This window comes from Apus apus, chromosome 15 (genome assembly GCF_020740795.1).
Source record: "Apus apus isolate bApuApu2 chromosome 15, bApuApu2.pri.cur, whole genome shotgun sequence".
Taxonomy (NCBI): domain Eukaryota; kingdom Metazoa; phylum Chordata; class Aves; order Apodiformes; family Apodidae; genus Apus; species Apus apus.
This window is the reverse complement of record NC_067296.1, coordinates 10,609,723-10,632,606: the sequence shown is the minus strand read 5'-3', so window position 1 is coordinate 10,632,606 and position 22,884 is coordinate 10,609,723. Positions and strand designations below refer to the sequence as shown.

Genomic DNA, 22,884 nt, shown 5'->3' with positions numbered 1-22,884 from the left:
TGACTGCGCCCCGCGCTCTGCCTCCCCCTCCGGAGGCGGCGGCGGGCGCGGAAGGGAGGGTCAACCCCCCGGCAGCGGCTCTTTATTAAACCGGTGGCGTTTCGGCTGCGCGGGGGCTGACCCGGGGGGCAGGAAGTACCGGCGGCTCCTCCCTTTGCCCTCCCGCTCCCCTCCTCCTCGCCCATGTCCATTCCAAGATGGCCGGTAAGTGGGGCTGGCGGGCGGGCCGGGGCGGCTCCCGCGGGGCTGCCGCTGCTCTTCGTCGCAGCTCTCCGAAACCAACCCCCCGGTATTTCTCTTCTGTTTTTGTTTGTAGGGATCCCTTTGTATTTTGTGGATTTGCAGGATGACTTAGATGATTGTGAGTAACTGTTTTTTATTTTTCTGCTCCCTATTTAGGCCCTTCCCCATTCTCCCACCCTGGGGTCCTTCTGCCGGTCTCTTTCCCTCTCCGTATTTTTATCCACGTTAGGGTGAAGGGAGGACTTTGAGGCTGTTTGTACTGGCAGGTGAAGGTTTATAGGCGTTAGAGATCACGAATGAAGAGCGTATTTGTATGTCTGCAGTAGCGCGGTGCTGACAGGGGAAGCAAGCTCGCTCCCTCCGGCAGCTGCGGGCCTTCGCCTCACCTGGCACGTTTCACAAGCCATTAAGTGCTGGCTGAGGGGCCGAGCTGTCGAAGGACCGGCAGCCTCTTGAAGCGGGGTTTTGGGGGAGCAGCCGCTGTCCAGGCGGGGAGGAAGGACCCGCGGCAGGAGGCAGCCCCGGGGCGGCGTGTGGAACCCGGGGGTCCTTTCCAAGGACCGTGCTCGCTGTTCCCGGTGGCCGCTGAATTGTTGGATTCAGTGTAAGCAGCACCTGCAACAATGGGTCGCCGAGAATCTCTAGGAAAGAAAAATGGGTCCTGCCGGTAGGGGTTTAGGCAGTAGCTCCGTTGTTGTTGTCCGGTGGAAATTAGCCTGGAGTAGCCGAGGGATTACCCAGCAGCAGCAGCTCAAACGGGGGAGACTTTTAAATGTTGTGGAGGCTGCTGAGGGCGCCGGGTATTTTGCTGTTCCTGCACCTGTGGCATAGGTGCTCGGCGGGATGGTGCTGCCGTGGCTGCCCGCACACCTCGGAAGCGGGAACAAAAGAAACCGCGGTCGTGCTCTAGTTGGCTGATACAATCCAGTGGTTTTAGGTTAAATACAGTGTCGTGTGTCCTTGGCCAGGCAACAGCTCCACCTCAAGCCGGTGTAGTCCCGAGCTGGTTTACAGGATTAGAGCTGAATGACAATCAGACAGCTTGGTAAGAGGTGTTACTTACGGAAAGAAATCTTTGACCAATAATTACATGAACTTGTATTGCTTTAGAAAGAAGCTTTCTGTGTGGGGTGGTTTCATTGGCAACTTAGATGCTGGATTGACTTTTCTATTAAAAAGTGAAAACTGAAACTTTTGTTTGTTTCTTCTGAGAGACTATTAGTTTACCACAAAACCAGTATTGTTTAATAGTACTTGAAAACGTGTAACAGATGGATTTCCCTGCTCCCTACCCCAGTCAAGCATGAGCAAGCTAATTTAGAAGGAACACTGGGGGAAATGTTAGATCTGAAGTATTCCATTGGAAAGATGTGCAGAGGCATCACCTCTGCAGGCAGGAGGTTGTTCCATGGGATTTTGTTAGTTGCTGCTCTTAAATGTTGTTGGTCTTCAGCTTTGAGGTGTCTGCATTTCAGTAATAGGTAGCAGGAAAAAAGATGATGTTTGTATTTTGATTAAGTTTTAGAAAGTAAAGTTTGGGATCTTTTGTGACGTAAGTAATGTATAAGTAATGAGATTGTGTATGCAAGCGTTCTTGGTTAATTTTATGTTTGTGTTTTTGAAAATATTTTTAACATTTCTCTTATACAGATTAATTCTAACTCTGTGAGTATTAATTAAAAAGCATCCTCCTTCCTTAATACCTATTTGAAAGGCTAGAAATTGTCCTTCCTTCTGTGCCCTTCTTTCTATACCCAGATTAAGTTTTGCCATAAGCGGTACTTAATAAACTTTATATATAGGTCACTTAAAATTTGTGTAAAAGAAATGATAAATTTCAGGATGAGCATGTAGATAAAGGGATGTGCATTTTAGAGCATTATTAATATCTTACTTTGATTTAAAAATATTCCTTGATTGAGTTCATTAACTTGACTGTGCAGCTAGATTTATTGCATTGAAAGCTGTCTTGTGCTGCAGTGAAGTTCAGATGTCATGAGTTGTTCATGACTGAGTCTAGCAAAGAGTTCATGATGTGTTTTGGGAAAAGCTCACTGAAATTAATCACTGGCACTGAATTTTTACTTAACTGAATTGGTGGAGTAGTGTTATGTACATTGAAGGTCAGTTTCATTGAAACAAATGGAGAGGCTGGGGGATTCCTTTGAATTAGGGGAAAAGCTGTAGTAAAAGCTAACAAAATTCATTGGCTACAGTTTGAAACTTATTTTTTGTAAGGTGATATATTTGATAATCTGGAAAATAGCTTAATTATGCCCTTTTATGTTAAATAAAATTAATTTTCAAATTTGTTCTTCCTTTTAAAAACAGCAGGAGATAAAATTATCTCCTTAAGCAAATGAAATAGTTGCACTCTATATTAGTATTTACTGCCTTGTATTGGAAAAACTGGGTAGTGAACCTTGCTAATGATGCTGAATTGCATAGTTAGATCCTGTGACCCTGTGGATGTTTCTTACAGGCTCTAAGCAGCTTTTCAGTCTAGGTCAAACTCAGGCATGGTGAACTCCACTTCAGCTGTGAATACTGTCAGGTTTATTCTTGTTTCTATGTGGACAGATTTCAAGCTTGCTTCTTTGATGTCATTAGAAGGAAAAATACTGAATGTTTGATTCATTTGTGAAAGAGCGTTAGATAAAAATAGTATATCATTATTTTTCTGTGATTTACTTTCTAGTAGTCTGAAACCTGTAAGCACCTATGGCTTCTTATTTTATGGAAAAGAAAATGACTATTTTTGACAAAAGACAAAATGGATTCTGCCACGACTGTTCCTTACGTGTACTGAGTGTGTGGAAAAAATTTCAGGAATTTAATTCTCTTGATCCTGAGCATAAGTAGTTTGCTCTTTTTTCCCTCTGGTCCTGGAAGCACTGGTGTGGGCTTAGCTAATTTAAGGAATAATAGAACTACTCCAAGTAGTACAAGCATCTTAGTCCCAGGTGTTGTAGTCAAACGTAGAATTTGGATTTACTTCATTGTTACTTGAATTGGTAAGAATTCTGAAATATTTTAAGTGAACTGATGACAACCTTCATTTTAAAACTGTTTCTTAATTCAACAAGTGGACACTAGATAAAGTTAACAGCAAGTATATTGATTTTTTTAAAAGTCCTAGTAAATATTTTATTGTGTAACAGTTGGCTAGACTAAAAAATTAGCTAGTACTTTCAAGTTATAACCAGTTTTCTGCTTTCTTTACCGATCTAAATGCCTAATACTGTGTCCTACCAAGTTAGAAACTGGTTTTTGGCCTTCAGTGGTCATCACTCTCAGAACATATGCTGGTTTGAGAGACTGCTGTTTGCATATGAGAAGCAGTATTGGCTCAGTTTGCATGTAATTAAGTATGATGACGGTTGCTATATTATTTATGTGAATAAAGTGTGCTTAATTCTGGGAGTGCTTGGTTGGGAAAACTGTGAATCCAGAGCAGGAATATAAGGTGCTCTAGTGCAGCTCTTCCTGTCGATTTGGTTGTTGTATGTGTTCTTATATCCATTGCTAAAATGTGTTGCAGGCAAGTTATCTCACTGCCTTTGTTTTAAGGCTGAAGGAAAGAAAAAATTGGCAGCACAGTTATCTTATTCCTTCTCCACTTCACAGTCTTTTTGCCTGTAATACGTAATCAAATGGTTGTTACTGTAAAACTTGGTAGGACAGATTTTAGCTGTTGGTATGGTAATAGTTGGTTAAGAGTCTCAAGCTGCAAGTGCAAAGGTTTTAGAAAAGAGTAGAGTTTGCATGGCACAGTCTGTAGTTGATAAATCTGCAATATGTAGCTCCCAGTATGTTCACAAGCAAAGTAAAGCTGAAGTTCTTCTCTACCAGTCTGATATAGATGTGTGGGACCCAGTAACTACAGTGAGAAAAACTGTACCTTGGTGACTCTAATAGACTCAAGAATTTGCTGTTTTAAAGCAATATGGTTTGGGATTTTCTGTCATGGTTAAAATTCCATTTTTTTTTTAAATGGGGCTGATTTTGCTTTTTAATGTGTCTGTTGGTTTGTGGTGTGTAATTTTGTCAGCTGAGCCCTCTTAACTCACAGTGCATGTGGTTAGTCCATGCAAATTGTGAAGTAAGATGTGTTAAAAGCTAAGGATTTACAATAACTGAAATGAGCTAAAATTCAGCTGTTGAGTGTAGTAGTCTATAAGCAAGTGTTACTCTTGACTTTGTTAGATATTACTTAAGATTTTGTTTTGTAAGCCATTTTCAATGATGTACAGATAATTTTCCTTTGAAGAACAGCTCTGAAAAGAACTAAGTTACTGGTATAGTGAACTTTACACTGTAACATCTGTTGCTGACTCCTGGATTGGGTTTTCTTTTTTTCTTGGTTACTCTTCCTGTCTTTCAAGTTGGATTTGAAGATTATGGACCAGACTGCGATAGCATGAGGATAACAGCATTCCTGGATATTCCTGGGCAGGATAATTTAACTCCACTGGCTCGTCTAGAAAAATATGCCTTCAGTGATAACATATTTAACAGGTAAGGGTACAGCAGCTACATTTGATAACTGAGTCTGATAGCATTGTAGATGTTAAGTGTCTCTACTTTTGTTATTATTCACTTAAGCACATACCTAATATTAATTCTATTAGTGTAACATTTTTCATTCTTTATTGTCTGAATAAGATCTCTTGATTACATCTTTGTTTTGTTGGGAGATGGGGAAACTGTATAACTAGTATGTCTTGTATTGAGAGAAGAGCTTGATCTTTTTCAAGGTGCCTGTTTACATTTTGTAATTTCCCCTTGTACCCCATCTATGTGCAGTTGGTAGGAGGTTAGGCAACTAATATGTTGTTCACTCCACAGGCAAATTATTGCCAGAGGTCTTTTGGATGTCTTTCGAGATTTCAGTAATAATGAAGAAGACTTCCTGACTGTAATGGAAATAGTAGTCAGGCTCTCTGAAGATGCAGGTTTGAATATTTTATTTTTTAATTTTTGTAACTTATTTTACATAAGCTGCAATATAGAAGGCACTAACTTTTCTGTTTTGAGGAGGCAGTGAGTGAACTAAAGAAACTAAATCATGTAACAGCTGTATCTGTCCATAAAATTGATATTTGTTTTTTTCATCTTTTTTTTTTTTTTCATATTTTGTGTGGTAGATGTATAAATGAAAGCCTAATGTAATATTTTTCAGGGAATTCATTACATGTGAATATGTGTATGTGGCATAGAACAGTTGTGTATTTTAATACTTTGTGTATATGCCATCATGGTGATTGAGTTTCTAGCTAGTGCACTTATTTTATCTGATTTATTAGGGAACTTATTCCAAGTTTCTGGACTCTAGTGGTGTATGTAAGGCTGTTCTATTTTATTCAACTTCCCTTTAAGAACAGGCAGTTTCAGTGGTGATTTTTCTTATGTTTTGATTGTTTTCATTTTCCTCTGCTGTGAACAAAAAAAAGCTACTTTTTTATGGTGATTTATCTTAATTTTGTATTTACTAATGTAGTTTTCACTTTTGTTTTATTGCTAGAACCAACTGTACGTACAGAGCTGATGGAGCAAATACCTCCTATTGCCATTTTCCTGCAAGAAAGTCGACCAAAATTCCCAACAGCATTCTTTGAGTACCTTATGCCCATAGTAGTGAGATACCTCACAGATGTTAATAATCAGGTAGGAAAAACAGACTACAGGAGTTGAATCACTTAAAAATCCTATGTGGTGCAGTGAATTTCAGGCATGAGGAAGAGATAATGGGAAATTCCATGTTGATTGATAGCTAGTTCTTTTATGTTGCTTTGTGTTTATTAGTTTCAGCACACTTTGCTAGGGAGGTCTGAATTTTTTTTAGTACTTAGCAGATAATGGAAAACTTACAGGATTTGCCTAGCATCATATTGACACAGTCTTTTACAGGAGTTATGACTTTCAAGTCCTGTATTCATCTTTTGGCTTCTCCTCAGAATTTAATTAAATGCCATGCACTGATTATATTAAACTTCAGTGTTTGTTACTAATTTCTTATGATGATAATACTGCAAGTTTTTCTGTTTTTTTAATTTGGACCTGTGTGTTTGTTGACAACATGCCTTTTGTAGTTCTTTTATCAGTAAATCCTGTTCTTACAGTGACATAATTTTCTTGTTTTGTTTGTTCATATTAATAGGTTAGAAAGGCAGGTCAAGAAGCACTGCTTATACTGCTAGAACAAGACCTTGTTGCTCAGAGTGACATTGAAAATAAGGTGTGTCCAATTCTGTTGGACCTCTCTGCTCCTGACAGTGATGATGAGTACAAGGTGGAAGCTGTGAATGTAAGTGAATTTTGAATAAATCTTTTTTTTCCTTTTTAATTGCTTTTGTTCTCTGCCTTCCAGCAGTGCTACTATAAAGCTTTTCTAAAATATAACAACTTTGTGTGAGATTTTCATGAGCATAAAACCAGAAAATAAAAACTGTACTTGCATTCTTAGTATCCTGAAAGCTTTACATTAATCATTGAACTTAAACTTCCTATAACATTACTGTTTCCGTTTGGTTTATTCCTTCTCTTTGTTAGTCTGCCTGTTGCAAACTGAGAACCTGCTGTTGTGACACAGCTGAAATGTAATTGTGCTCAGCTGTGAAATTTTGGAGCTGTAGGTTTCTTAGTCACTTTTAGACATTTGTAGTAGTGAGCACCATTGAAATTATGAATTTTCAAAGAGTTTGAACAGGGTCAGAACTTGATGCACCACAAGTGCATCAAGAATTATCTCAGCTGAATTCAAGAAGAAAGCAAGTTTGTCCTGAGTACTGTTGTGCTGAGTACTATTTATTAATGCCTTTGGTTAAGTGCAGAGGTACTTTGGTTAAGCTCTCTCTGGGTCCTGTACCTTTGTGCGATGAAGAAGTCTGGGCTTTTGTGTCAATGAAGTACTTGAGGAATCCTTCTGAAATATTAATAGTAATGAAGATGAGGTCCAGGAATGGTGCTGACATTAAATAAAACAAGCAATCAAGCCTTTGATATTTATTCATTATATATTGGTTTTTAAGTTTACCACACCAAATCTTTAAATTTTTACTCTGAATTTTTTAAAAGATCAGGTTTAAAGAGACCATCTTTATACTTCAGGATGCTAAAATATTGTCAAAATGGTAGCCAGATAACAAGAATTAAAAGAAGACTGTCAAGAATCAAGTGCATTTTAAAGTTAAGAATTCATTGTTCCCCAAGAGTTTTCATTTGCTCTACTGTGCATCACAGTAATGGTGTAAAAGCATGAATTATGATCTTAATTCTTAAGGTTTTGAAAAAAAAATAATTCCCTGCTCACGAAATTGGCTGACTCCACAGGAAAATGCTGGTGTGTAATTACATTTCAGCATGGATATCTGATACTTGATGTGTAAAATAGTTTTAGCTGCTAGATTTTCCTCTTGCTTGTTTGTGAGTTGAGTATTGCTTAGGCAGTTTTCCAGAGTGACATCTGAGCACCAGATGCCTTTTAAAAAAGTTTGAAAATTTGTAGAAAAGTCCTTGAACGGTGTCTTCCTTAGCTCTTAATTTACCATGCTGTTAAGAAGGCAAAAGCGAATGGTTGTTTTTGGTTTGTTATTGAGGTAGAAAGCCTCAGTTATTTTTGAAAAATAAAAATAGAAAGTTGAGTTCTTCTAATCTGACAACATTTGAGTAGGCATGAGCAGGCAGAACAGTTGAGTAGGAAGGTGCATGGAAGTCCTTTCCTTTTTACTCTTGCAAATATAAGAATTAAAGCAAGTTGTCCTAAGAAGTGGGAGCTGAAAAGAAATGTACAATCCAAAGGACTTGATTTTCACAGCAGAAACATGGTTTGTAGTGGTAGTTGAAACTCACAGTTTGGAAATTCAGAACAGTTCAGACAATTCGGAAAGCTGAATCTGTGAGCACATTACATTACTAACTTATGTTAAGTATGATGCAGTGTTAACTCTCTGAGAATGATTCCTGTAAAGTGTGCATTAGTTTATGAATATAACTAGTTTGTCTTACTATCCCTTTTCTGTATGGTTAACTTCTATTTCATCATGTTGTCTGAGCCTGTAAAGAGCTGGGACTGTGTTTGTTTTTAAGTATCTGAACAGTCCTGTTAAAGCCAAGGGGCTTATTTGCATCCTTAAGCTTGAGATATTTCTAATATGCATAAAGACTGATTTTGTGTGCTGGCTAGTGTAATGGAACTTTTGTCTTCTCCATACAAAACACCAGTGTATGCCACATTGTAAAACACCTTGAAAATGCATTTATTAATAGAAGTCTATTTAACCAGATAAAAAAGGCAGTTCATTACATGCAGAAATACTATGTTCAGGCACAGTGGCGTAGAATGATTTTAAATAAAAACTGTGATTGTGCTTCACATAAGACTGTTGTATGAAAATACAAATAATGTGTAGTAGTTAAACCTATTTCATGCTAGTTGCTCTCTTGCTCTTAGAGGTAATTTTCAGGAAGAATATTTGGCCATGCTTGCAAACTTTGTTTTGGTTTTTTTTTCCTTGCACATCCTCTTCTTGACTTTTTTTTTAGATAATCTGTAAAATGGCTTCTATGCTGAGCAGAACAACAGTTGAGCACGTGCTGCTTCCTCGTTTCTGTGAACTGTGCAGTGATGGGAAACTGTTTCAAGTGCGAAAGGTTGGTGTGTTTTCAACCCTAAACCATGTAAAAATAAATTCATATGTTGCTGTTCAAATACCTTCCTGAATAATTTAGCCATAACTTGAGCTGATGAACTTCTAAAGAGTCTGGAAGAGCAGTTTTAATTTATTGACATGTAGTTCAGTAAAGAGACGGATAACTGTCCTTCCTGAGTGGCTTTGGTGTAGCAGTTAAACTGATCTTGCATTGGTAATAGTTTTATACCACTTTTTTTTTTTTTAAGCTGTTGATTTATAGGATGCAAACAAGTTACCTGATTTCTGCCATGTTACTCCAAAACCAGAAATTCAAAAGTAACAGATATTTGAGACATGCTGCCTTTAAGAAGAAATAAACACATAATTCTGGTGTTACTGAAAGGAGAAATTTTAATTCATGGTTGAGTACAAAAGGAAACTTGTAGCCTAAGAAGATTTTAAATATTTGAGTAGTCTTAAGGGTTATGCAAAGCTTCAGCTGGGTCCTTAACATAAGCTGCACTTGTTGGAATTTCAGCTGCTTTACAGCCTTCTACGTAAGCATGTAGAATGGATAGTGTATATTAACACATTCCTATCTTAACTTCAGATTTTGGTGCCATCTTTTTTCTACATGAGGGAGTGTCCTTTTTGCCCTAATTATAGCATTTGTAATGTACTGTAAATGGCACTACCTTGAGACCTTGATTTCAGCAAAGCACTTAAGCCAGTCTCAGCCATAGCAAAGATATTTCTGCCAGTACAGAAAGTCCTGACCCTTGTATCATATTTTAGTTTGTGTTGGTTTTGACAGCTGCTGTTCAAAGTATTTTAAATTTTTAAGTAGGCTTATTGTACCTTTTAGTGATTACTGAAGTAGATTATGCTCTTCATGCAGAAACCTTCATTATTAGTTATTTCAAAGACATCTGCCTTATGGAAGCTTATTCTAATGAGTATTTGTTTGGGATGAGTTAATGTTACAGGATGTCGTTACATGGCTGAAATTTGAGTAGTCTAGCTTATGCAGTTGTTACGTGGGATAAATAATGCATGGTGAAGTAGATAATAAAACTAGTGTATTTGAAAGATCCAGAATGTTATTTGTTAATTTTTTTTATTTCTTTCTTAGATTTGTGCAGCTAATTTTGGTGACATTTGTAATGCTGTTGGTCAGGAAGCCACAGAAAGATTGCTGGTATGTCAAAAATCAAAATCCATTTACAAGACTTGTATTTCTTAGTTAAAAAGGTTTAATAATTAGTTATTTTATTGTCTGTACATTTATCAGTATGAATGCATTTTTAAAAATTGATTTGGCTCAGGCTTTGGTTGCAATTATATAGCAAAACTGGAAATGAATAGAAACGTGAAGTTCTTGTTTTGCAAAACATTAAAAAAATTTAATAGCATATATGTACACACACACTTCAGAATTACTGACTCTTTTCCCCTGAACTAGGATGATCAAACAACGTATAGTTTCTGGAAAAAAAGGCCATGTATAATTCTATTGATTCTTTCCTAGTTCATGTAGTTGTACATAAAGTCTAAATAGGTAAATTTCAGACACTTTTTTATTAAATTAAAAATTGTTTTTAACTTGTTCCTGTTTCTTCTTATTTTACTGTCTCTTGAGTTATCATTGTCTCCAGTTTTCAAACAAATACCTTTTTAGTAAGTTGCTGTAGTCTTTTAGTCTTTAGTCTTGGTTTTGCTTATTTTTGGCAGATTCCCAAGTTCTTTGAACTCTGTTCTGATAGTGTTTGGGGAATGAGAAAAGCTTGTGCTGAATGCTTCATGGCAGTGTCTTACACCACATCCCCAGAAGTTCGCAGAAGCAAATTATCCCCGCTGTTTATTAGTCTTATTAGTGACACTTGCAGATGGGTAAGTAACTCCCTCTATAATTGGTGCATATTCTCAGTCAGATACACAAATAAAGGGCAAGTCACAAGTATGCTGTAAAAGTTCTCTGAATTTGCTGAGATTAGAGCCTGATCTGCTAAAATTATATCTCCTCTAACAAGATGCTGTCTTATTTTTCTTCTCTCTTACTACTTAACAGCTTCTATCAGTAGGTTTTTAGTAAGTGTAAACAGTTCTGTGAGTAGGTTGCTTGTGGAAAAGGTGTTAGTTGAAGTGGATAGTGATGTCTTTCAAATGTATAACTACAAAAAAATTTCCTTACTATGATTGTAGATACATGCTTGATATTCTAATAGCCTTTGCTTAGGTGTCACATACTTGTTAATTGATAATTGCTTATATTATTAAATGAAGCTGTTACAGTAAGAACCAATTGAACCAAAAATTGAACCAAAATTTTGGTTTTTAGCATTGTCTGTGCAAGACTTGCATGAATTGTGACTGTTGTCTTTATGCTGCCACAGGTTCGTCAGGCTGCTTTTCAGTCTCTTGGTCCGTTTATTTCTACCTTTGCCAACCCTTCCAGTGCTGGTCTTTACATTCGAGAAGATGGGACGCTGAGTATCTGGCCGGATGGGAATTCCAGCAACAACGTAACTTCATTGTCCTCCAGTACAAATGCTACGTTGTCCAGGTAAAATTAATGGAAAGATGTGGGGTAGTGGAAGGGAGAAGAATGAAGAATGTTGCTCTTCAGAGCTAAAAATCTCAACTTGAGAATATAGTTCCAGAAAAAGTATGAAGGGAAACCTGGTGAAGTAAAGTGTAGTGGTAACATGAATTCTAAATTTTGCAGGGAAAATAAGGTTCTGTAGTTGGTGCTGTCTTTTATGAATTATTTCACTGAAAACTATTGTTATGGAGTACTTTGTTTTGTTTGTATAACTGTGTGTGTCTGTTACCAGTTCAGAACAACCAATGGAAATCAAACCAGAATCAACAACTGAGGAGACTGCTGCTGAAGCTAATAAAAAGCTCTCAGTTGAGAACCTAAATAAAGATACCCGAGAAGAAAGTTCAGATTGTTGTACCAATCCTGGAGAAGATGTGTCTGGGTTGTCTCAGGGTGACAAAGTTGCTGCTGGTGTCATAGAAGTCACTAAGGAGAGCAGTTTTCCTGGAACGAACTCAAAGCTACAGTCTGCTGAGGATGTATTTAATACTTTTCTGTACTGGCGCCCTCCTCTGCCTGATATAAGTCAGGATCTGGAGTTGATTCAGTTCAAGACTGAAAAGCACAAAGATAGCTGCTCTGTGCCATGTAATAACTGTGTTGCTAGTAGTGAAATAAAAAAAGTTCTAGAAAGCTTACAGGAGCACATAGATGATCCAGATGTTCAAGGTGAGACTTTGTAACAGTAAAATAAGAATTTCTATGAGCAGATGTTCTTCTGGCCTTTAGAAAACCCTTGACCACATTTTAATTGGCTTGGTATTCACAAGGTGATGAGACTTCCTTGAGTAGTAAATTATAGTAGAAAGTTATTAAACAGCCTTTTTCACAAGACCTGAGTTATTTCTAGAACAGCTGGGGAAATGTTCCTGGCTCCTGTTTGCATGAAATAAATTGGATCTCACTACAAAAGGGAAAAAAGCTTGTTGATTTTTGATAAAACTGTCTTTAAGTATTGTAGCTAAGTACTGTGCTGTAGGGACAGAGCTACTTGCTATCAGCTGTGTTCATCTGATATTTGTTGGAGTGAGAATGGCCCATTCTGTAAGTGGAATGTTTGTGTTTCCTGGGCCAAATCCTTCTTGACAAGCCTGTCATCTATTGCCAACTCACTTTCTTGTTCCACGAAGTCTCCGATGTACTCTAGAGGATTCACAGTTTTCATCTGCCTGTTTTTTCATCCCTTCTCTGCATGCAAAGTTGTATCTGCAGGAACTGAAGCAACATTTGGATTCCTTGCTGTAGTAGTAGGCAGTAGTCAGCCAACTGGTAGCCTGCCATATTAAGGTGGCTAGATACTGTTTCTGTGCAGCTTTGACTGGGCTGCTTCTTATCTTTTGAGATTTAACTTAAATACATGTTCAATGCTTTTAAGTGCATTAAGTGCATTAGAAGACTAAATAGTCTCTTGCTTTTTACAGCTCAGGTCCAAGTGTTGTCTGCTGCTCTCAGAGCTGCTCAGTTTGATTCTGTTGGTGACTACGAGACCAAAAAAATGGAAGCAAGCAGTGGCAAACTTCAGAACAAAAGTATTTTGGATGAAATGGCTGTTTCAGGTGCTACCTGCAACCAGGTGAAGGAGGACACACTTTCATCCTCTGCCTTCCAGGATAACGTCAGTGGTCAGTCTGGCACCAGTGTACTGAAAAGCGCAGTAAGTATGCACTGTGCTCCATGCCTGAAAGGAATTCTTGCCTGCTTAAGTACTTTGTATGTTCACACAATCTCTGACATTGCTGACCCACTCCTGATCTGAAGCCTTTGAACATCACCATAACTCACATGCCACTTGTTTTAGTTAAAAAAGAAAAGCTATTGAGGGCTATTTTTTCTGTTTGCACACAGGTTACCTAAGAGTTAAAGCTTTGCAGAGTCTTGTTGGATTTTTGTCAGATGAAATAGAGCAAGTATGGTCTTACCTTTTCCTGTAATGAGTCTTAAATTAGTGTTTTATCTCCAAACAGGAAGCTGAATCAGGTGTTGACAGGAAGACAGTTCCTGGTTACTATTTCTTTATTTTAATATATAGATAGGAGTAAAAAGAATTGTTTGTACAGTATTTAATGTTGCTGGAGTAAATTGTGAAATGTAAAGAAAGATTCCTTGTCTATGAACAAAAATTGCACATTAAACCTGTACGAACAAAAATGTAAAATACTGTATGAACTTTTGAACTTTGTTTTGGTCCTTTAATTCCTTTGAATTTTTTTGATATTTGGGGAAAGGAGCAACTGCTGAATTGTCTTGTTTAAGATAATTTAAATTCAAGAATAAAAATGTTTTTAAGAGTACATAAAAGTAGCCATCCATAATCTATATGAATGCTGAGTTTATTGTGTTAAGTTAGATTGCTCTTTATAGAAATAAATTTAACTACTGTTCCTCTTGTTGCTGTGATGATCTTAATAGTGTATGTCTAAGTGTACAACTCAGTTGTCTTTTTGTAGTTGTATAAACACACCAAAGAAGGCTTTGCCTGTACAAGGCTTTGTCTACAAAAGGCTGTTCTGTACCTGAATTGCATTGTTCTGTAGCGCGATGCTTTGAACTATCCCAAACAGCAGGAAGTAATTCATTTCACTAGCTATATGACCTTTTGCAGGACTCAGAAGAACAACACAGAGGAACCAGTGTAATTGTAAAGAAAGAGCCAGAAAAGAATCCACCTTTGGAAGATGACAAGTCAAAACTACAGGTGATGGGAATAGCATCTATCTGCTTTAGTGGTGTACTGAATACAGTTAATCTTACCCTTGCTACAGTGATAGCTTTTGCAGTTGATCAGATGCAGAATGTAAGAAATGTTCTGGGCATTTGAGTAGAACCCTATTTTAAATTGGAAAGCTAGAAAAAGTCTGTTGCCCTTTTGCTGTCTCTGCAGTCAAGGCAGGCACCAGCTATACTGTTTTTTCACTGGATTTACTGTTTGTTGTCAGCAAAGAAGTTTTCCATTTGGTTTGATGCAATCTGTTGATCAAGTAGTAATTACTGTTCATTGCTGCCTGCTCTATCCTAAGGAGAGGACAAATAACTGGGGGGCTCATGTGCACTTCGTAAAGCTAGTTCACAAAAGGAGCATCTTGCTACTTTTTGTGTTTTGCTGCCAGCTGGTTGGTAGCAAGTGAATACTAGAGCACAATTGGTGTATTTTCTTTCAGATCTTCAATTGTGTGTTGCTGATGCACTGTCTCTCTCTAGGATATCATACCTCAACCCTTATTAGACCAGTACCTGTCAATGACAGACCCAGCTCGAGCCCAGACTGTTGATACTGAAATAGCCAAACACTGTGCCTATAGTCTTCCTGGGGTAGCCTTGACGCTGGGCAGGCAGAACTGGCACTGCCTGAAGGATACATATGAGACGCTGGCCTCAGATGTACAGGTAAAAAAATAAAAATAACAAAAAAAATAGTGATAAGTTAAAATTTTGCGTAGCTTTCCTGTCCTCTTTGTTGCACTGAAGTTACAACATGTATTTTCTTACAAGCGTTTAAATATGCACTAAAAATATAAAATTTAAGATGTAAATCAGACTTCATAAATATGATTATCATTTTCTACTGCTGTTTAACTAGGCCTGTTTCTTCTGCTGTCTCAGTCCTCACACAGGTGTAGTTCAAAAGCTTCTTTATTTTAGTTGTAATGCCTAATCTAGTTCACTTCTTCAACTGTTGCAGTGGAAGGTACGCAGGACACTAGCTTTCTCCATACATGAGCTAGCAGTAATTCTGGGAGATCAGCTAACAGCTGCTGACCTGGTGCCAGTTTTCAATGGATTCCTGAAAGATCTGGATGAAGTGCGCATTGGTGTCCTTAAACATCTGTATGACTTTCTAAAGGTAGGAAAATGTAATTTAATTTCTTAAGAAATTTTTTTTCCAGACTCTATTATATTAAGAGTTTTTTGAGATGTAAAATATCCAGATGTAATTACACATTTAGCTTTGTGCAGTACGGCAATTTTGTATGTCTGTTGCTTTTTTAAGGTACCTCACTGTCTCATATCCCAACAAAATACCAAAACTGAAAACCTTTTGTAAACATGGCTGTAAATGCTCCTAGCTATTGTAAAGGAATTAGTATTTTGTGCAGTCCAGCTGGGAAGCTGGACCAGTAGTGATTTATGTTTGAGGCTGGGAGAGAAAAGAGTAGCTCTTGGTGGGCTGCTGGGTAATAAACACAAATCCTTAGTTTGTGGGTTGCTCAGTCTTCTGCCCAGAGATGGTGCTTTGAGTATCCTTGCAGAAATGATGACTTGATGTATTTTTTTGGATGTCAGACTTGTGTGTCCAGGCAGTCAGCTGACTCTGCACAGTTTTTAGTAAGCATCTCATGAATGATCACTTCCTTTCAAGTAGGAAAATGCATATAAAAGTGTGAATAGAGCAATACACCAGAGAAGTGCAAATACTGAATTGCATCAGTTTTATACAAGTCATGCTTTTCCTTTAGTTACTTCATGCAGACAAAAGGCGAGAATATCTTTACCAACTTCAAGAATTTGTGGTGACTGACAACAGCAGGAACTGGAGGTTTCGTTACGAGCTGGCAGAGTATGTAATTTTGTTAATTTCAGATTTTTACTCTACATTACTAACTCTGAAATAGATAATTACATTCAGAAATGAGCACACCGTAGTTAGGAGCTGAAATATCAACCAGTCTGTTAAGGAACTGAACTTCAAAACCACTGGCTGTTCGTGTTTGGTTTATATTTGGTTTTGGAGGATTTTTTTTTAGTGGGGGGTGGACATTGTCAAATTGTGTTGTCATCAGGCCTGAATGGAACTTAAATGTGGTTATGCCAAAATGGAGATCTGGTTCACTTGCAGCTTATGAAATACGACAGTCTGATAGGTGCTATTCAGTGAGGTTTCAGATTTTATTCAGTTCTAGACTGCCTTGTAAAAATCAGTGAAATTTATGTGCGAAGTCCATGATGTTAAAGGTCTTTTCCAATCTAAATGATTGTATGAAAGACATCTTTCTAGCAAGCATGAAGGAAAAAACATTTCTTACAAACTAGTTTACTGATTTGGCATGTCCATATGACTGGGTGTGTGATGGAGATAGAGTAATATCCCACAGTTCTTTTTCTGCAAGCCTTCTTGATATTTGAAGCACACAAAGATTATTCATAGGAATCGTTTGCAGCTAAAATCTGACCTTCATGTTTATCTCATTGTTTTGTTTGGGCTGTGGAGGATTCACTCCCTAGTTTGGCACAAGGGACTCTCACTGAGTTGTGACACCGTTGCACAGCAGGTCCCTGACACTTAGTGGGGAGTTGTCACTTAGCGGTTTGCGTTTGTGCGTGGCTGCTAGTAACACGGGAAGGGCTGTGGCTAGAATGAGCTCTGTGCAGTTCTGAGATAGAAAACTTGTTCTGGAATGGAGATTTCTACACCAAAGTAAATCTTCCATTTTTGCTTTGCAAGAATATACAGGTTATTGGTCTGAAGTTGCAAAGAAGCTTCTCATTGTACTTCTGTTCGCAGCTTTTGTTATTATTTGGGATATTTTTGATTCATGGGTACCTCTAGTTGGGATAAATGTTTCTCTTGGACTCGATGGATTAAAGCATGTGTCTCTTTGATCCTGTGTGTGCACCTGTATGGAGCAGAGAGAAGAACAAACTGTTCAATTGCTTTGTAGTAACTATAGTATTTTCAAGGCTCCAAGTGATCCTTCCTTATGTTTAACAGTTGCTAAAATGGAAGCAGGTTGTGCTTCCTAGAGTTAATCACTTTCTTTGTGTTTAGACAGCTGATCCTGATACTGGAACTCTACAATCCCAATGATGTCTACGACTACTTAAGACATATTGCACTAACTCTCTGCTCTGATAAAGTTTCAGAAGTTCGGTGGATCTCCTTCAAACTGGTAGGGGATTTAGTTTACTTCCTGGCAGAAAAGGAAAAAAAATATTCTTGAGAGGGAAACATGAAATCACTTTACTTTTTTTTCAGACAAGTAATGTGAATACAGACATACTTTGATAAATGTGATAAACAATATGGAAAAAAGTTAAATGAAAATTTATAAAATATTTTGAGTGGTCAGACTTCCACAGATATTAAAATGTTTCTCTGTTAGTTGCATGGGAATGATAAATGTATTTTCAAGTGGATGAAAACCAGGATGTAGAAGATCAGGGAGACCTTTTTGTTCTGGGAGGGAAAAAAGTTACTGATATTTCCTCAAATTTGAATTAATTTGTTATGAACTTAATGGTATTGCCATCATCCTGTAGATGTCCTGAATGAGTAGAAAGTTTTCTTTATTTTTTTTCTTCTTGGCATTATTTTAATGATTGTTTAAAATCCTTTTAGTGTTTTTTGTTTCACCTGAACAAACAGCTATTTTAAAAGTTATGTTTCTTTTCCCCAGAATAAGCACAGTAACTTATTCTGCAAGCACAGCTGGCTACACTGAATACAGTTTTTGGTGTCCTTTTGTAGGATTCAATTGAAATGATGCTTTTTTAACTTTATAAACTCTCATTTCTTTTTTCCCTTTTCCTCTTCCCCCTTCCTCTGCTTCACAGGTTGTAGCAATATTACAGAAGTTCTACACAAACAATGCAAACGCACTGGGATTAAATTTCATTAATGAACTTGTAGTGCGGTTCCGTCACTGCTCCAAGTGGGTTGGAAGACAAGCTTTTGCCTTCATTTGTCAGGTTGGAATGTTCTCTCTCTGTGTTTCTATTTATTTTGGAACATTTGATTTGAAGCCAGTGTGAAGCTTTTTAACAGTATGGGCAAAACTGAAATTTGGGCTAAATAGCATTTTTTGCCATTCCTTGGGTTCTGTGATTCTGTGGGTCAAGCAAAGGCAGTGGCAGAGTTGGCGTGGTCTCAGTAGTAGCAAATGGCGTATCCAGTTTGGAAGCTGTGGTCCTTGTTTTGTTCTGTGCCTCCAGCTGAAATACAGCTGATCCTTGTGCTTTCTGGTATCCCAGTAGCAAAGTCAAGAATTCAGTCCTAAACTAAGATGTGTTTTGTAGTACTTTGACATGTAAGGATAGAGGTTCACAAGAGCTCTTCAAACTGCCAGCGAGTGCTAGATGCCAGGAACCATTTTCCTCTATTTCTGCTGACCTGCCTGCCTCCAAACCAAAAGTGCTTACTTGACTAGAAGTAAGGAGCAAGACTTGAATATTGAAAGGGAAAAGGATGATGACAGGCAAGCGAGCAGTGGTTTTTAAAGTATAGTTGAAAGTTACCTGCTCATTTTGGGTCATCTTCAGATAGCTTTAGAATGGTAAGGCATGTTTTCGTAACAGTATTTCGAAGATTGTATTTATTTCACCAATATAGGGTGTATTCATTCAGAGTCAAACAGGGTCTTTTTTAATAGTCAGGCTAAATTAAGGGCAACATGGAAACGAGTGGGAAATGGCGTATTTATAACATAAATTTTGCTTTCTCATCTTCTGTGTTTATCCTGTAGGCTGTAGTAGAAGAAGAATGTATGCCTGTCGACCAATTTGTTGAACACTTACTCCCCAGTCTTTTAAGCCTTTCTTCAGATCCTGTGCCAAACGTGAGGGTTCTGCTCGCCAAGGCTCTGAGGCAGACGTTGCTGGAGAAAGGTGTGGTCATTCATTTCCTTCAAAGGAACTAACTGGTGACAAATGCTCTTTCCTCTGCCAGTGCAGTTCTTTATAAATTGCACTTTGGTTCTGTTTCAACTGAAAACAGAACCGTACAGTGTAACCTGGGATACTGCATTTAAATTCGGATTTAGGAATGTGTACTGTAGTGACTCTTCTGTCTTGGAATGTATTCGATAGGCCTGTCCGAAGGGCCTGAAGCTGATGTTGCTCCTGTGACTGATGGAGGTCCTTGGCGCTAGAGGGCAGGGCAGGACAGCCACGCGTTGTTCACAGCAGCTTCCTGAGCTTGCTCTTAGTTGTTGATACATTTCTATTTAAAGTTCAGCCAAAAAACTTCCCTTAGAAATACTTCAGCACCTAGTAGAATGAGTAAGCAGTAGTGTATTTCTCTGTCAGCTTTCTAAGCTTGCTGTAGTTTCTCTAAGGAGCCTAAAAATTGGATGAGAAAGCCCAAGTGTTTTTGGCATCCTCTGTATTTTTGCACTACTTATGGCCTAGGATTTATTCTTTTGGGTTTGATTAAAATTGTCTTTTTCTCCCCTTATTCTAGCTTATTTTAAAAGTGTTGGCAATCCTCATCTAGAAGCTGCAGAAGAGACCATTCTAGCCCTGCAATCTGACAGAGATCAAGATGTGTCCTTCTTTGCCACCATAAAACTAAAACAGGGTAACCTGGACAATACTAACATTGAAAAACAAAACTAATGTGTTCTTCTGCAGTGAATGCTGAACATCAAAATGTTTTTTCACCTTATGTTTGTAGTTATGTTGTCGGTGGACAAATAAGAAGGTTTTTGCTACCTACTTGAGCTGGAAAGGGTCTGTTGAGAAACATTGCAATGTTCATTTCATGAGCATCTCTTACCTACAGCCATGTGTCTGTGTGAATAACTGCTCTTTTTACCTCTATAAATGAGGGGGATAATTCTTATCTCGCCTGCAGTTAAGTATTGTATGCAAAGTCTTACACCATACTCAGTGTTCCAGTGTAGTTGCAATTTACATTTCATTTTTTAACAAAACATTTCCAGTAGTAGAGGAGTCTGCTACAAGCTTAAAATGGTTTCTGCATTTGAAAACTTGATTATAGCAGACTTACATGAAGATATTATTTCCTCATTTTTATTGTAGTTTTTGTATTGTTTCAAATGTTGCATTTCAGCTGAGAAAAATGTATATATGTGAATAGTTTTGAATTCTAACAAATATGATGAAGAACTTAATTCTGTATCAGTGGAAAAAAGCTCAAAAACAATTTCATTTTATGAAGTAGTTACTCTGCGAGAATTAAGGCATGGTTCATTTTTACTTAATATAATGTGATATTTTTCAAAGCACAGAAAGAGCTTGATCCTTTGTATATTGTGACTTTTCTATTAATTTGCTATTTCTGAGCTATACCTGTACAGGTGCTAACATGTCTGTTTTTGTGACTGCTGGCTCTGGTAGATAGGCTGTTAATTTCTGAAACTGAATATGATTTGTCTGCTCTAGCAAAGTTCACTTCTTCTAAGGGATTCAGTTCCTGTGACATGAGGTATCTAGAAGGGTATTACAGAATTTTACAGACTTATATTTTTTTGTTTGTGCTTTTTACATACATGCATTGTTTGAAGAACACCTTTTAACTGGTCCAACGTTCAAATCCCAAAGAGCCTGCTACTTTGTTCCTAAGACAAAGGAGCTCTGAAGTCAGAAAAAACTCACAGGGGAAACGTGCTGATGCAGTTTACTCTCTAACTTCTGTTGATTATAGGTTTAGGGCAAACAGCAAATGAAGGTTACTGATACCCTTAAGTTTAAGTAGGATGTCTTCCAAAATACCTGTTTAAGTACACAGAAGAAAGAAATACAGAATATACAGCTAGAACAAAGTTCTGTTAATAAAATTAGATAGATTTTGAACAATTTGAAAAATTAGGAAGTTTTTTCTTTGGTGTGTCTCAAACCTGCAGATAATGTAGGGCCTGGAAAAGAAATAGTTGTCTTTAGATTGTGGATTGGATGCTGGTCTTGTTCAAAAGCTGATGCTGAAATACTGAAGAAATGGTTTCATGTAATAACAGTTACGTTCTCTCTGGGAACACAATACTTTAAGATAAATAGGCCAGTGTTAATATTTCCCCTTATTTCACTGTTGTTCCAGTAAGTAGTTCACCTGGGTGAAGGTTTCTCCAAAAATCACTTTTTTCTTTTTGTTTTGTTCTGGGTCAGGCTTGTCTGCAGTACAGCAAGTAGGTTCCTCAGCTAGGATCTGTATTTTTGGAGGGCTCAGTTTTGTATAAGTTTAAGAAGTCCTGTATTATAATATGTACAGTATTTGTAACAAATGGTTTCCTTGTGAGATCACAAAATGCTTTTTGGAAGTTGCAGGCAGAAATATACCACTGTTATCACTGCTGTCACAGCAAACAGTATAAACTTTGTAAACTCTGCAATATTCTACATTTCACTTTTTACAATTTTTTTATAATTTAAAACAAATGCTTCTTCAGTACAGATTTTTACAGTTGCAATTTCTTAAGAAAAAGACCTCTCAAGTTAATTTTTTCTAGTTCTAATAACTTTTTCTAATGCTGGCATTATACTGGTATTTTCTAATGGTTCAGATTTTCTAAGGCCTTTCTGACAAAGTTTTATTTCCATTTTTTATTATGAGTTCATTAAATTTCTCAGCACTGAACAATTTTTTTAATTGTGTGTATATGTAAGTATGTTTGAAAGGTGTTGTATATAAATTAAATACCTTGAACGTTAACCCAACCCATGTTTGTGTTTGTCACATAATCTTAGTTACCTTTACTTGCAATAATCCACCAGAAAACAAAAATTTGTTTTAGCGTGTTTGGTTACTGTTCACTTCGAGTTTTTAATTAGGATACAGTAAGCCACTACCTGTAAAAGTTCACTGAAAGGCTAAACAAACTTGGATTTTTTTAACAATGTTTTGTCACCTCTCTGGCTCCAGAAATCATGTCTGCTTTAAATGATACGATTTCAGTAGAGCATTTAAGGACTTCCGTTAAAACTTTCAGTCACATGCACTAATAGGGGACATCATAGTTTGGGGTGGGATTTTTTTATTTAGACAATGTGCAGGTCTATTAAACAGATTTACCCTCTACAAGGTTTGTCTTGGTTCAGTTTTACACTAGAAATTATTTCAGCATGACTAGAGACTGCACTTTGTCTTGTACGAGACAATTGTATGCAATGATAAGCAAAGCAGTGTGTTCACATGCAGTTCTCTGGGTAGTTTAACTTATGCAAAAATATGTATTTTAAAAGCCAGATGATGCAAAGTTAGGTAGTTGATCCACTTTCACACCAGGAGTAAGAATATAACTGAAACATTTCTAGCTAAGGAACATGAAAATAATGTTGGTGGGTGCAATATTGCTTGGATGCTATAGGATGGTCAAGCACTTGTAATCCAAAGCATGTTGGTCATGTTGCTTAGAATTCAGGCTCACTGGTCTCGTGTGTGTGGCATACACTTGGCGTTGGTCGGGATCCTGCCCTAGTGGCAGTTCTGTCTGTACACAGTGTTGTTTAGAACCCAGTTCTAAAGTGGGGACACTCTGGAAGTGTCATTCGTTTGTCAGAACAGAGAATCTATGTAACTTTCTACTTGTATTTATCTCAATAAATCCTGTAACTGTTTTATAAACCAATCTGTGGTAACTGACTTTATCATAAGTGGGATGTGAGTGTATTCTTTCAATTAATGAAACATCTTCCTGGTATAAACAGTCACCTGTCAAACCAGGGTTGAGTGTGGAA

At 37.5% G+C, this 22,884-nt stretch overlaps 1 protein-coding gene across 2 annotated transcripts; it reads left to right on the top strand.

The window, feature by feature from the left end:
* The first annotated feature begins 146 nt into the window (after positions 1-146).
* Positions 147-22,775, top strand: LOC127390807 (serine/threonine-protein phosphatase 4 regulatory subunit 1-like). 2 transcript variants are annotated; one of them, XM_051632806.1, is made up of 20 exons: positions 147-204; positions 317-361; positions 4,629-4,761; positions 5,092-5,198; positions 5,768-5,910; positions 6,404-6,550; positions 8,788-8,895; positions 10,009-10,074; positions 10,608-10,766; positions 11,270-11,439; positions 11,711-12,147; positions 12,900-13,132; positions 14,081-14,173; positions 14,677-14,862; positions 15,158-15,319; positions 15,933-16,033; positions 17,243-17,363; positions 18,028-18,162; positions 18,936-19,077; positions 19,652-22,775. In XM_051632806.1, exons 1-20 carry the CDS (start codon positions 198-200, stop codon positions 19,804-19,806), a joined length of 2,850 nt encoding a protein of 949 aa, XP_051488766.1. In that variant the 5' UTR covers positions 147-197; the 3' UTR covers positions 19,807-22,775. The 2 variants fall into 2 exon arrangements, with proteins under 2 accessions (XP_051488766.1, XP_051488767.1); XM_051632807.1 differs by lacking the exon at positions 317-361 and having other exon boundaries at positions 158-204.
* Positions 22,776-22,884: the final 109 nt, after the last annotated feature.